This window comes from Phaethon aethereus (assembly GCF_964289735.1).
Source record: "Phaethon aethereus genome assembly, chromosome: 1".
NCBI lineage: Eukaryota > Metazoa > Chordata > Aves > Phaethontiformes > Phaethontidae > Phaethon > Phaethon aethereus.
The window spans coordinates 119,422,778-119,436,955 of NC_138575.1; the positions used below are offsets into that span (position 1 = coordinate 119,422,778).

At 37.6% G+C, this 14,178-nt stretch overlaps 1 protein-coding gene across 1 annotated transcript in view; it reads left to right on the plus strand.

Moving 5' to 3' along the window:
- Positions 1–14,178, plus strand: part of SIM2 (SIM bHLH transcription factor 2) — a gene marked incomplete at its 3' end in the record, with an annotated part of 60,144 nt that overhangs the window by 14,048 nt on the left and 31,918 nt on the right. The window contains exon 4 of the mRNA XM_082009406.1: positions 6,112–6,220. Coding sequence (XP_081865532.1) covers positions 6,112–6,220 — 109 coding nt within the window. The remainder of the gene's footprint in view (positions 1–6,111; positions 6,221–14,178) is intronic.

A 14,178-nucleotide genomic window follows, 5' to 3' on the forward strand; every position in this document is an offset into this window, starting at 1 on the left:
AGCTTCTCTGACAAATGCCTTACCTAAATATTCAAGTTTCCTTTACTTACAACCACATCGTGACTGTCTTTATATCTTTTCTTGTTCATTGTATTTTACTCCTCGTTACCTTTAAGAAAGGTAATAAATAATATAATATTGCAAATTGCAGATATATAGAGAGCTTGAAACCCAAACCTATTGCCTGTGTGGTAACGCTATACGTCTGAAATAAAGTTTAGAATTCAAGTCTATATGTTTTAGATTGTGTAAGATACTGAGACTTGCTATGAAATAGAGAGGAAATCTGATGTGGAACATGAGTTTTATGGTAAATGTGCTTTAGGAAAAAAAGAAAAGGGGGGCAGATTTATGAGTGTTCACATGGAATTCAGGGTAGTTTTTCCTGAGTTTTTCCAGCTCAGTGGTCTTTTCAGTAAAGCGTTTTATATGGTTGTGATAGAACTCATAAAACTCAGTTTACTACTGTTCTGCACAAGAAGTATAAGGGTTTTTTTATTGTTTTTTTTTCTTAGAAGGACATTTCTAATTTTTGGCCTTCTTGGGATAGGCGCAAGGGCAAATAGCCTGAATTTATTACAGAGTGCAAGCTTCCATACCTTTGTGTGTAAATGTATTACACAAATTCACTGGTAGCACCTGACCTAAAGCCTGCCGAAGTCCAGTAGAAAAACTCCTAATTAATTTCACTGGGCCCTGGATGATACTTGCAAGAAACAGAACTGTTTGTTTAGAACAAACTGCAGCTCAAACACTTCTTAGGGTTAAAGTGAAATAAAGACTTAATAGCAGAGGGAAGAAAAATGAGGAGATGAAGGTGACAGAGCACTGGATATTCTGAAAAATGCTATGTGGCTATTCCAATAAACAGAGAAGGGACTGAGTTGTGGACATCGTATGTGTACTTTAACTTTGGTAGTAACTAATATTTTTGATTGAAAAACTATGAAGATCTTTGGTTGTGTGTTCATGATAGTGATATTAGAATCAGTAGCTGTGAGGAAAAATAGAACTCTAAACAGCTAGAAAAAGCAAGTATATAATCTCATAAACATCACTCCTAAATCCAAAGGCAACTACAATCTCTGTTTTTGTAATCTCCGTTAGAAAAATTAATTTTGAGGATCAATATTCTGTGGGGACAATTTTTTTCTGCCAACTTTTAAAAATGTGTCCAGGGAACAGTTTTAGTTCAAGCAGTTTCTTCAGTTGAGTCTGTTACAATATAGTATTAGTTGTTTCATAACATTTAATGCATGTTTGAATTACTTTAAATATTGCTTTGTTTTAGAATTAACTTTCCTAGAGAATGGCCATATTTTCTACTCTGAATCAACAGCATTATTAAAAGTTTTTCTCACCCTAACTTTCGAAAAGATCCACCACCGCTGCTGACTGCTTAAATAGATTCATTTAGTCCGTACAACTATTCCAAAGCACTGAGCGTTCCCATCTGTCCTTGCTGAAGTAGGGTCTCATTGTCCCATGCTGCTTGCTGTTTGATAAGTGCTAACGGATCTTCCAGGTTTGGCCAGAAATGGTTTCTTTCTTTTCTTTCTTTTTGAGGAATATCAAATCATCAGATCTTGTAGGTCTCAGTATTATCCAGTCATCTGGTGAAATTAAAGAACTACGGGATCAGTAGGGCACTAAATAGACTTACAGGCCATATTCAAGGAGAGGGGATGGAAAGCATTGTACAGGTTGCAGTCACATTTAGCCCTCATGCCTTCATGACCCACTGCACAGACTGAATTCCGTGTACATTGCACATGTAAATATCTATAAACCCTTAGTGCAAGAAGTGCTGAGGAAAACTAGAGGATTTGGTCATACTGCTTATTGAAATCAGCTTAATAAGCAAAATCACAAATATTTCACTTGAGCAGAGATTGGTAAATGAATGGACTGTATCCTTGAACTCCCCAGAAAGCTATAAATCAGAGAGGACATGGAAATTTAAGGGCATGTTTTAGCCTCTCAAAACACAAAGTGCTCCAGCAGCTGCACAGTGCACAGTTTTTTATTTATAAATACAAAACCCCAGCTAAACAAGGCTGTGATTTTTCCTCCTCTTTCCTCATAGTGTTTTATCATCTAATGTATTCTTGCTATTTCTCAACATTCTTTTTTTGAAGGGACAATTTTGCTTTAAGTAGTACTAGTGTTAATACTAGGCTACTCCTATGTACTAGGATATTAATACATTAACACCAGGATATTCCTGTAAGCTTCCCAGTGCTCTAAATGAGTTCTTGTTCCTGCTTCTCTGGAAATCACTGGGAGTTTTGCCACTGACATCAACAAGAATGAGATTGGTCTGTGAAAGCAAATTCTACGTCTCCCTCACCAGGTCATAATCCCACACTATATTTTCAACAAGTGCTCTTATAGAGCTCCAGCCAATACAAGCTGAGACCAGAGTGATGATGATTGTAGAAAATCCTTTAGAGCATGCATAGAAAGGCCTTTTTATTAAATAATTTGTCAATTAACTAGTCCACACATCAATTTCCAGTTAAAATGCAATTTGTTTAAAAATATATATTTAAACTAAATAAAAAGTCCATTTAAAAATATTTTGCAGGATATTCTTGGAGACCTACTACAGTAGCCTTTATCTTCTAGTTGATCTTGAATTTAACTTCAGCAGAAAGAAATTACAGCTTCTGAATAACCCTTAGCTGGCTGATGTAGTTAAGCTAGTTTAAAATTTGAAAATAACATTAAGGATTTTTTTCAACACTACTTCACTCACTTCCATCTGCAGCATCAGAGAATCAGAAACAATATTTCTGACAAGGCTACATCTCCATTTGTGGACTTATCACTTAATTTGTGGCTTTGGATTTTGATCTGCCTTTGCTCTCAACTGTAACAGTAAATATTGTAAATACTGATGGTTAGGACCCCCTCCACCATCTAATTTCAGTTGGCCTCAGACCAGTGTTGAACTGACTTGTACTAGCAGAGAAAGCCAATTCCTTGCCTCTTTTTTTCCATGGGTAACAAATAGGTTCAAATTCCAGAAATATTTTTTTTACCCTTAGAGCCCAAAGACACAGAATGGAGAGGAAAATCCTCTTAGGAAACAATGGTGAAAGATACTTTTTTTTTTAAATTTTGAAAGTCTGGAGCCATTTTCTGGGTCCATGAGGGACCCAAGCTTATCTTTGACTTTTGATAAGTCTTGAAATATTTAACCACAAACATCTGAACTTTTTCAAGAGTTTATTTTACTTACATCAAATAAGTAAATGAAAGGAAAAATATGTAATTATTTGCTCTAGAATCCATCTACTTAGTCCTCTGTGTTTATTATGAATTGTTTCTTGGCAGGGAAAAAATGTGCAGCTGAGTTACACATAAAAACCTCTTAGTAGGAAACAGCAATATTTGGTAGTAAGCAGGTATTTACAGATATTAAAAAGCTGCATCGAGGAAGCTGGTTTAATAAGCCTGAGGCATGGTATTTTAGAAGGTTTATGCATCGAACCATATAATTTATTTTTTTAAGTTTTCGGTGTTTCATTGTAGGCTTTAAAATAGCATGCATGTACTATGCGTAGCAGGAGTCTGTGGTCAGTTTCAAAATTATGTATACATATTTTGGTTATTTGACTCTTACATAGCCCCCATCTCTTTGCTGACGGCTTTATGTTTCCACTTGCATTTTTACAGTCAATTTTGGTTTCAGTGTTGTATGTTCACCTCCTGTTGATTTTGCTGGGGTTGCAAATGCATACATCAGAGTAGAAAATATTCCTATGTGTGTAATGGGAAAAAGTAGCCATTAGGTTGAAAAAACACTCTAGTTTTGAAATTTAGCTATAAGCCCTGGGATACAAATTACAGTTTGGATGAAACTGTGACCTCGGGTCCAGTCCTGTGAATCTTGTGAACAAACATGCATGTCTGTCAGCAGTCCTTTTGAAGTAGGTAGTGACTTTTGGAAAAGCAAGAGATACCCATGAGTTATACTTTGTAAGAGAGTAGGGGCATGCTGATGCGGTTATGATTATGCTTGGTAATAGCAGAGATGCAAGAAGATCTTTCGGATTACCACAGTTGATGCTGCTAATCAGGTTGGTTCGTGGTGTTTTTGTAAGAAAGTCTCTATATTGAAGGGAGAGATTGTCTGCACATAGCCACCCAGGAATGATTTTTTTTTGGAAGCTGTATTCTCTGATACAATTGTTTTAATTTCAAAGGCAAAACATACTCTTCAGCAAAACCACTATTAGCCAAAGATAAAATAATAACAGGGTTGTCAGTGATACATCTTTTGGTTTGAACACTGACCAGAGCTGTACATTTTTGCAATGATAATTTTTTTTATGTTCTTGTTTACTAAGCATATAGGCCAATGAAATGTCCATCACCATAAGAATTATTAAAATGTTTTTACATCGGTTTTATGTGTCTGTAGGCGATCATGATATTTACAGAGATAGCTATGGACATTTACAATATGTCCTTCCCCATGTAATTAAAAACAAACAGAAGCATTAAGAAACATGACTCAGAGTGAGATTGTATATTGTCCTTCCTCCCCCACCACTAAAGCTTGAATATGGGGTGTTACTATAACAGGTTCCCACCTGTTGGAATCCTGAAAAGGAACCACCAGTGGTTTTTAAGGAGAACTTTTAAGGAAAATTATATAAATGAAGCAATGCAGATAGCTTTCCCTTCCCTCTTCTCTCTCTCTCCCCACCCCCGTCCTCTCTCTCTTCCTTTCTTGTCTTCCTCTCTTTCTCTCTCGTTACCTCTTTCTCTATGTCTTTCTTTCTATCTTTCTTTTTTTCTCTCTCCATCTCTCCTTTCCTTTATTCTCTTTCTTTGTCTCTTTTTTTTCCTTATTCAGTAAAACTTTATTCTGGTTAGAATTTCAACTCAGTGTTGGTGTTTTTTTTTTGCAGGGAGGGGTTGTTGTAAAGAAGTGGTGGGGAATAGATGGCTAGAAAAAAGTTAGTTTGCATAGTCTTGGAAAGAGACATTCCATGAATAATGCAGAAAATGGAATGATGAGAAACATTTTCAGAAAAAGATTGCTTTGTGAGGTAGACAACTTCATTTATTCTAAAGAAAAGGCAACTCACACATCTTAGCAAATCAGTAGGATTGGCTCAGAATAATAGGTTAAATTACTTCACCTCTCAGCTGTCTCTGATCTTGGGGGCCCAAGGCACATCAGGCCACACTCAACAATTGGGCAGCCTGACACTAATTTAAAACACAGGCTCAAAGTATTGGTTCACTCCTTAAATCAATTACTCCATCTATCTGGAGACTTTTGTTGGTGAGTTTTATATATGGCAAATAGAGTTAGCAAAAAGGACATACAGTGTGTGCTATTTTTTTTTTTTTTTTTTTGCACAATGTTTATTATGGGTACAACAGTGGGAAAGACAGGAATACATTTTTGTGCAAGCAAAATTCAAGTGAGAAGAGGAAATAAACAGATATTTAAGATACATCTAGTCTTTACTGTGCATGTTTACTTCAAGCAGCGAAGGCTCAGTCCAGTGCCCATGAAAATCTATGGAAGTTTGCCTTTTGAATTCACTGGCTACTGTGCTGAGCCCTTCACACTACTGTGGATTGAGTGTGGTGGATCGTCTTTGAAAAGACACAAAGGAATTGTGTAAGTCTAGTTGTTTGACTCTGAAGGCTCAGCTGCCAGCTGAATGCAGGTGAAAGTTTCTGGGAACCTGTAGAAACATTTTAATTCTTTTTTTATATCTGTCTTCTTGAGAGACATTAATACAGTTCACAGAGACTTTATCCCATTTTGTGGTAATCTAACATTTCTACAGCTGCTCTGGTTTATTATGTCATTTGCCATCTCTCGCTAATAGCAGCTCTTCTGTGTCTGGATCATCATGAGAAATTCCCACAAAAGGCTCTATAACATTAGTTACTGGTGAAAAAGGAATTAATTCAGTGTATGGGTATAATTTGGAACACAGTTTTGATATATTTAACTTATGTTTTAAAAATGGTGTGTAGTTACCCAGATGTAGTGTATGCAGGTGACTTAAGAGCACGTTTGGGATAGGAAAAAAAAAGCCAGCAGCACTGCTTCATGTTTTACATGTCTCTTCACAGGTGGAGCTTACTGGTAATAGTATTTATGAGTACATACATCCTTCTGATCATGATGAGATGACAGCTGTTCTTACTGCTCACCAGCCTCTTCATCCTCACCTCTTACAAGGTACTTGTGTGATCTGTGATGAAACTACCATTGAAAAGCTGAAAAAAAAGTAGCAACCCTAGACTGAGATATGACAAGTTTGTATTTATCCGATATGAAGCTATGTATGTGAATGGAGGAGGACCGTGAATTTGAAACTGTGACCCAGGACTTTAGCTTGTTGTAGTAAAGGGTAATAAGGTATCCTAGATTAAATAATGCTTTTCAGGCCATGGAGTCCATGCAGTTTTAAACAGGTTTTTAGATTTTTGCCCAGTGGCCATTTCATCTCTTATTTTGTCATCACTGCTGAGATTGCAGGAATGTTGCAATGGTCTAGCTGTGCACAGCTGCAGCTACATGGTCTTAGCAGAAAAAAAATAGAATAATACATTAGGCAACTGGGAAATAGGAGGAAACTTCTAAATGTTTTAAAAACAACTGTTAAATTTGAAGCTTGGACAAATAGCCAGACCTAATACCCTCCACTGTAGGAAGAGCAAAACCAGGTTTTGCAAATGAGCTAGATTTTGAAACTCTCATTAAAAAAACAAAAGTGATCTCTTCAGGAAAAGAATGTCCTCTTGCCCTGATACTGGATCACTGATTCACCAAGCCTCTCCACACATCCTGTTCAGGTGCTGCAGATGATTCACCCATGCGTACCCATACAGCATGATGCTAAGCTGGATGGAGTGTCAGGGAAGACAGCAGAACTCTTATTGATTATGTGAACGCCTGGATCAGACTGTCCACCCTGGCTGTGCTCAGCCACCACACATAAATATTAACATAACCCTTTGTGTATTAAGTTGTTACTTCAGTGTTGTAACTACTATATAACTAACAAAGATATGCGCACCTTTGCACTATCTTCTTCAGTAGCTTTTGTTTCCTCGGGGGCAATTCTTTGAACTTTAAAATATCAGAAATAATCTGGCTCCATCATGTGCAACATGCTTTCACGTATATTTCATAATTGCTTAATCAGTTGGAGGCCACATCCTGCTAGTTTTTACCGGCCTTCTTAAGGCACAGCTCCTAAAAGCATGAGGAGTTTTGGGTTCGCACTACAATGCTGTGTAGGATCAGGCATTTTTTTAACAGTTCTGGTGCCTGTGCATTTTCTGTACTTGGTGATGTCACCACAGTTCTGACTGCTGTGATTCCATCAGTGCAGAACCATGTACCCTCTGCATGCAGGGAAGTTTAATGTGCCTGGAAGCATATGTACTGCTCTGAGTGGTGTAAATGGAAGAATTATCTTAGCCTCCTTCTCTCTTCTTCCTCCCCAAACAAGTTGTCTTGTGTACCCCTTGGTGTCTTGAAACAACAAACTCTTATTTTTCTTGAACTCCTCTGATTCTAGTTGCTACTTGACTTTCACAGTTTGCTCATTCCTCTGTCAGGGATTTTTTTTTTTTTTTTAATGTTGAAATTTTTTAAAACAACAACATTTTTTTCCTTTTTCCTACCTTATTGACAAACAGAGGGGATACCTCTGGTATAAATCCATGATATCTAATGCAGTTCTGCTGGTATCTAGAACTGGTAGTAAGACATTCTTATGCCCACTGTCTTGCCACTGGCAATAGTCTCTTGGATTTGTTACAATATTTTTTTTTTAATTTGTTAGTTGAAAATTTTGTACAAATTTAAAGTCATGGGCAACTGATTGGAATTAATTTCTATGTCAAATGCAAATAAGCCTGCAGGTCTTCCTGTTCTCTGTTTAGCATCACGACTCTGGTTTACTAGAAGCAGTGAGACAGCACACTAGTACTGCAGTTCCAGAAGGTTGGGCTTCTTTTTTGTTCAGAACTAGGTACTGCCTGTTTCTTGCTTACATTTGGATGTTTCTGGATGTTTATCTTGCCTGTTAGCATTTATTTTCTGAAACAATCAGGTCTCTCTCATTTTAGCTACTTAAAGTCAAATTCCTTATTTCCTTAACAAATTCCCATTACTGTGAAGTGTAATTCTGTTCTGGTTGTGTTTGAAAAGACTTTACACACAATTGAAGCTGTTAATTTCAGTTTACTTGTAACTGTTCTAGTCTGAAATTCTGCTGATGGTATAATTAGTCCCAGATATATGCCTCATTCTCTGTAGCTTCCTTTAACTCATTCTACATAGACGCATCAAGCTCTGGTTTCTCAACAGTGCAAAGGTAAAGGAAAATTTACTTTGAAATGTAATCCATTTACATATGTTTCATTTTGTGTAAAATTTTGTGTAGCAGAGGAAATTGATAACAACCTCAAAACAGCAGCATCTTATTTGGATTCTCAGACTTGGAAAAGATAAATAAAGGAGTTACGCTGTGTTCTGGTTTGTATAGGGATTATTTTATGAAAATCTTACTTCTGTGTGTCTCTTCCCCATAAAATGCATGGAGTGGGTGTACTAAATATTCAGAATCCATAGCTAAATCTTTTTAAAATGAACAGTGACCAAATACTTATTTATATTTGTCTTCCCTGTGTCAGTTGTTCCCTTTTCTGCAGTGTACACATTTTATACTATGTATCTTGAGGTCTAACCTGAAACTACCTGGCCTACAGAAGTCAAAGCAGGTTTCCTATTTTAGTTCAGTGAACCCCTGAAACCTTTTTAATAAATGACAGGAATGAAGCAACTTCTGTTTGTATCTTAGTAGATATTTGAATATTTAAATCACAGAATAAACATGGAATTTTACAAATAACTTAGGGCAGAGGCAAGTTGAGAAAAAGTGGCTTTATTTTCTAATGAAAAAGGAAAACAGACTTTTTAAAGAGCATTGTTTTGTAATTTCAGTTTTAGTTTATCTCTTTTAGTCTTTTAAAACACATCTGAATCATCAAGTCACTGGGTCAAATAAAAACTTTCCTTTTATTACTCTATTACGTTATAGATCTCTCCAACCTGTGGTATTACTCAGGAGTAAAATCAATATTGCACTGCAGACACAGATGTTTATAACACAAATTTACAGCTTGGCTAATGTAACTTTACTTGCTCAAGATGTGTTCTTCAGCTAATTCTCAGATATGTATATACATTTTTAGTTCAGTTACTATTTCAACAGTTGTAGCTGGATAAGAGCTGTTATGATAGAAATAAAATCACAAATGTGAACATACATATCTATACTTTGTGGTATTCTGTTACTGGTATTGAATAACCCGGAGTACAGATTCTTTTTGATCTCCAGTTTTACAGTCTTTGTAAATTTTGATGCTATCCCCTTATTTACTTATTCATTTGCTTTTAACCTTCCTCATTGTTCTTCATTATTCTCTTCAAACCTTGCCTTGTATTTTCAGTGCTTCATCAGTTCCACAGAAGCTTTTCTGAAAGACCAAACAACATGAGAAAGGTAGAAGCCTTGCAGCTGTTGAGCTCTAGAAATCTTATTTGCATGAGTTTTATTTCTGAGGGAAATGCAAATTATTGCTCACTGCATATAGTCAGACATAGTATGGATTTCTTTAAATCATGCTCACTGTTACATTGTTTTTCTTCAGATAACTCAGCCTGGTACTCAAAAAAATGATATAGTAGTTTAAAAGGCATAAGCCTTCTTAAGTGATAACTTTTTAATTTTTTAAAGTTTGACCTGGACTTCTTAATGTTTCAGGTACAACAAGACATATCTTCAAACACAGAGGGTAGATACTTCGTTTTTTTAAAAGACAGTGAAAATTCTCAAATAATCACATGCTTCCAGAAGCTGGAACTTCATAGCAACATTAAATGTAATGAAATTTGGGAAAATGTATGTTAGTGAACTAGCTGTAGTGTCATCATTCTTTAGGTAAGTCTAGTGTGGTGCTACAGCAAGTTATGGCAAGGAAAGCTTTTGGGGCAGGAAACTGGAAGGCCACAACTCTGAGAAGAATTTAGAAGTCATAAAGGATAAACAGCGCGGTGTGAGCTCCTGTTGTGATGTTGTGGCAAAAAGGGGTAATGGAAAATCCTTGTGCACATAAGCAGGGGAATAGTGAACATGAATAGCAAGGATGAATAATTGCATTCTTTATACAGTGTTGTGAAATGGACACTGGTTTTTCTGTTTAATTCTGTTGTCTACTTTAAAAAAAATGGCAAATTGGAGAAAGTACAGAAGAGAGCCACAAATATGATTGAAGGACTGGAAAGACTTATACTGAGAGATGAAAGAATGCCATCTGTCTGGTTTATCAAAAAGAAGATTGGGAGGTGACTTGATTACTGTGTGTGCATACTTCCAAGGGAAGAAAATACTGGGAACTAAAGGGCTGTTTTAGAAGAAAAAACATATCAAGGACCAATGTCTGTGAACTGAAACCACAAAAGCTCAAATTAGAATAATGCATACATTTATAACTAGAAGTTTGATTAACTGCAGGAACAAAATACTGAGGGAAGCAGTGGTTTCTTCCTCTTTTGATGTCTTCAGATCAAGGCTGTATGCGTTTATAGAAGATACGCTTTAGGCAAACAGAAGTTACTGAGCTCAGCACAGGAATAACTGAATGAAGTTTAATGAATTGCAATGTACAGGTTAGACTTATGATCTAATGCTCTTTTCTGGCCTTCAAAGTCTATAAGCTATGACTCAATGAAAGCTATAAGCCCCATGATCTGTGGAGGCTTTGGAGAATTTCAGCTTTAACTTACAAAGTCTTTAACTGCCTTTTTACTTGCATGACCAGCATTGAAAATGTAAAGCAATATGTACTGATCCCTTGCTATGAAAGAAGCCAACAGGTGGACTCTCTTTCTGAGGGTGGCTGTGGTAGGGAAAAATGGTAATCTTTCTCACATACACATTAAAGCTAGTGTATGCCCCAGTGAAGCACCTCACATGAACCTTTAGGCCAGCTTTGCACCAGTTATTACAAACAGAATCCATTATATTCAACCAGGATGGGTTAGCAGAAAGAGAGGCGGGGAAAAAAAAGAAGAATAATTTGATATCTTTTCCAAATGATGTGTACTGGCTGTGCTCAGATCTCAGATGACTTCACTGGCCCTTCAAGCCTTTCCAGATATTGCTTAATTTATTTCTGATCTGTAGCATTTTCTTGTGTTCTGGCTTGGTTTTGTACCTGTGAAGCCTTACACTTCAGTTTTGCTCTCCCTATACCACCTGTATCTGTTGCATAGGCTGATATAAAGATCCCTGGGCCTCTATCCTAAGATATGCAACACTTAACTAACAGGTACCTGGGAGCTGCTTCATGGTGTAGGGCTGAGAAACCAATTTCTTAGCATGTAAAGAAGTGGGTTTGATGCATGCTGTCTTTCCTTGACCACTTAGAACTCCGAAAGCTTTTCTTTTCTGTTTCTTCAAGTAGTGGAACTAAGAAACTGGGTCCACTGATGAGATTCTTCTGCTGGGGGAAGAACGTAGTCATCTAGCAGAGCAGTTTGGCTCAAAAAGGTGGTGATGATGAGGTAGCGGTAGTTTCTGAATCTGGGAAGACTGCAAGGTTACATTTATGACTGACTGTAGAGACTCAGTACATGCTGCATAGCTCCCCTGCGTAGTGCAGGAGACCTAGTAGGTTGTGGTGCTATGCAAAATTCTGCCTAGCCAGCCATAGCTCCAGAACTTCATGGAGGCATGTGAGGAGTTTGCCCCTTTCCTCACCTCACCTAGAGCATGTCTGAGCTAAATGTCTGTCAGGCTAGTAAGTCTGAGCTGCTACAGCTCAGCAGCAAACCATTTTGCTACTAGCATGGTGGGAGGTACAACGCAGGCAGAGGTTTGTGAAGCAACTGTTACAGGGTGCCCTGTCCAGAGGGGTTAAGCATTTTAAATGTGTCAGAAAGAGTGGCTGGCTTTCAGGGAATGAATGCTGAGGATTGCACCAGGATTATTGACTACACCCAGCTCCTCCCTAGCATGGTCTTTAGAGGAAACAACATACTGAGACAAGATGGGATGCATGTACTATGACAAGTCAGGACCTTAAGCCTCAAATGATGTTGCTGTCAAAAGTGTGTCTGTACCAACCATCTTTGCAGAAAGTTTTCTTTAACAGTTAGCAACATAGAGTGGTAGCTTGTAGCAGGATAGTAACACTAAAATCATCTGCAGGTTTTTGAGAAATGCTGTGCCTCCTGAACCACATCTGTAAGAACAAAGAAGGAAATTTTTGTATGAAATATCAGGGTAGTGCAGGCTGGGTATGACTTGTAAGTGCATCTGTCATCACTGCAGCTGAATACAAGCAGGCAAGGGAGCAAAAGAAGAGATATTTGCAAAGCAGGTTGACTGAGACAGGCAATTAAGCAATGCATAGAGGGATTCAGCATTGCATGCTGCTCTTCCTTGTGTGCATTTGGAGTCAGACAGTTGTCCGTCCTTTATTGCTTTCATATGCTTTTTCTGAGATTTTAATCCTTTAAAATATCTACAGTTTCCCAACTTTTGCTGACTTGTGCACCAAGGCATGGTGTACTAAAAGCAGTTTATTAACACTCCCCAGAGCAGACAAAGGGAAAAAGGAATACTGTAGTTGTTGTAGACATTCCAGTTGTCTGCTACCAACTGGATAACTCTTATATGATTTGTTATAAGCCTAATGTAAGTTACACAAGGAATGTGGAATACATTGTGTCAGGCTTTCTCCACTCTCGCTGATGCTTTAAGGGCATCATTTCAGTCAGCTAAGAAGTAAATGGCAGTGCATACTTTTCCTCTCAAAGAAGAACAGCTTCCCTATACACATTTTGTTTGATATTAAAATAAGGGAATAGAAAATTGTGCATCTGGAAAGATAATTTTTACACTAAGTTTTAAATAATTTTTTCTAGTAGTACATATGCAAAAGACAAATGTTGATAGGAATTTTTGTTTTAATGAATTTAAAAATATTTTATAGGAGAATCTTTATTGAAAGATAATGGTTTAGCATGATGATCCTGTGGCTGCTGTTTGTTAGCGTTGTTTTAAACCTGAGAAACCTAGAAATATTATTTTCAATGTACAAAAGTGGAAAAGAGGACAGACTGCTGGCACCCCATTAAAAATCTTTTTTTGTTGGTAATTAACAGTAAAGTATACCAAAAGGAGTAGAATGTCTCAGACTGAAAAAGCTATTCTTTTCCTTTCTGCCTAATGCCCTGTTGAGTTTCTTCTCTAGAAAAGTTTGGAAGCATCACTTACAGGAGCAAAGGAAAATTTGGGCCAATGCTAGTGAACATCTCAGTCTGGATGGCAGGAATGATAATAGAGACAATTTACCCTCTGCAGCACTGACAGGATTCTGGATACAGTCAGGACACAGAACAAACTGTCCAAGGAAATTGGGGCAGCTTGTGCAAGCTTGGAACTCTAGGACAGAGACTAACAACAGAACTGATCGCTTTCCTATCGCAGCAAGAACGTTACACTGGCACAGGTTGCCCAGAGAGGCGGTAGGTGCCCCATTCATGGCAACATTCCCAGTCAGGTTGAACGGGGCTCTGAGCAGCCTGGTCTGGTTGAGATGTCCCTGCTCACTGCAGGGGGTTGGACTAGATGAGCTTAAAAGGTCCCTTCCAGCCCTAAGATTCTAGGATTACCTGGGCAAACCAAGTCAGCCTTGGTTTACAAATTAGTATGTGTATAGGCATTTGCTCTCTCTATATATGTAATTTGCGGTTTTGTTATGTAAGACATTATACCTGCATGTGTATATATGATGCTGCAGTGTGACAGGGGAGAAGGCAAAGTGTGTCTAACTGTTTTATTTCTTCTCTCTTACTTGGAATTGGTTTTGACCATGCATACCAAGGAAGGTCAGGGAAATGTTGTTTTCATACATCCCTTTGCATCCAGTATTTCACTTTGCAGAACAGTTTTAGTCACACCCTCACTTTTGCACTGTTCTTTCTGGCACAGCAGTAATAAGATGGTCTGTATGCACCAGGCTTACAGGTCTGACTCCTCATTTTCCACTAGCTCATCTCCAGGTCTGCTTCTGAGCTTGTCATGAGGAAAGTCCACCAAAGGCATTTGCAAG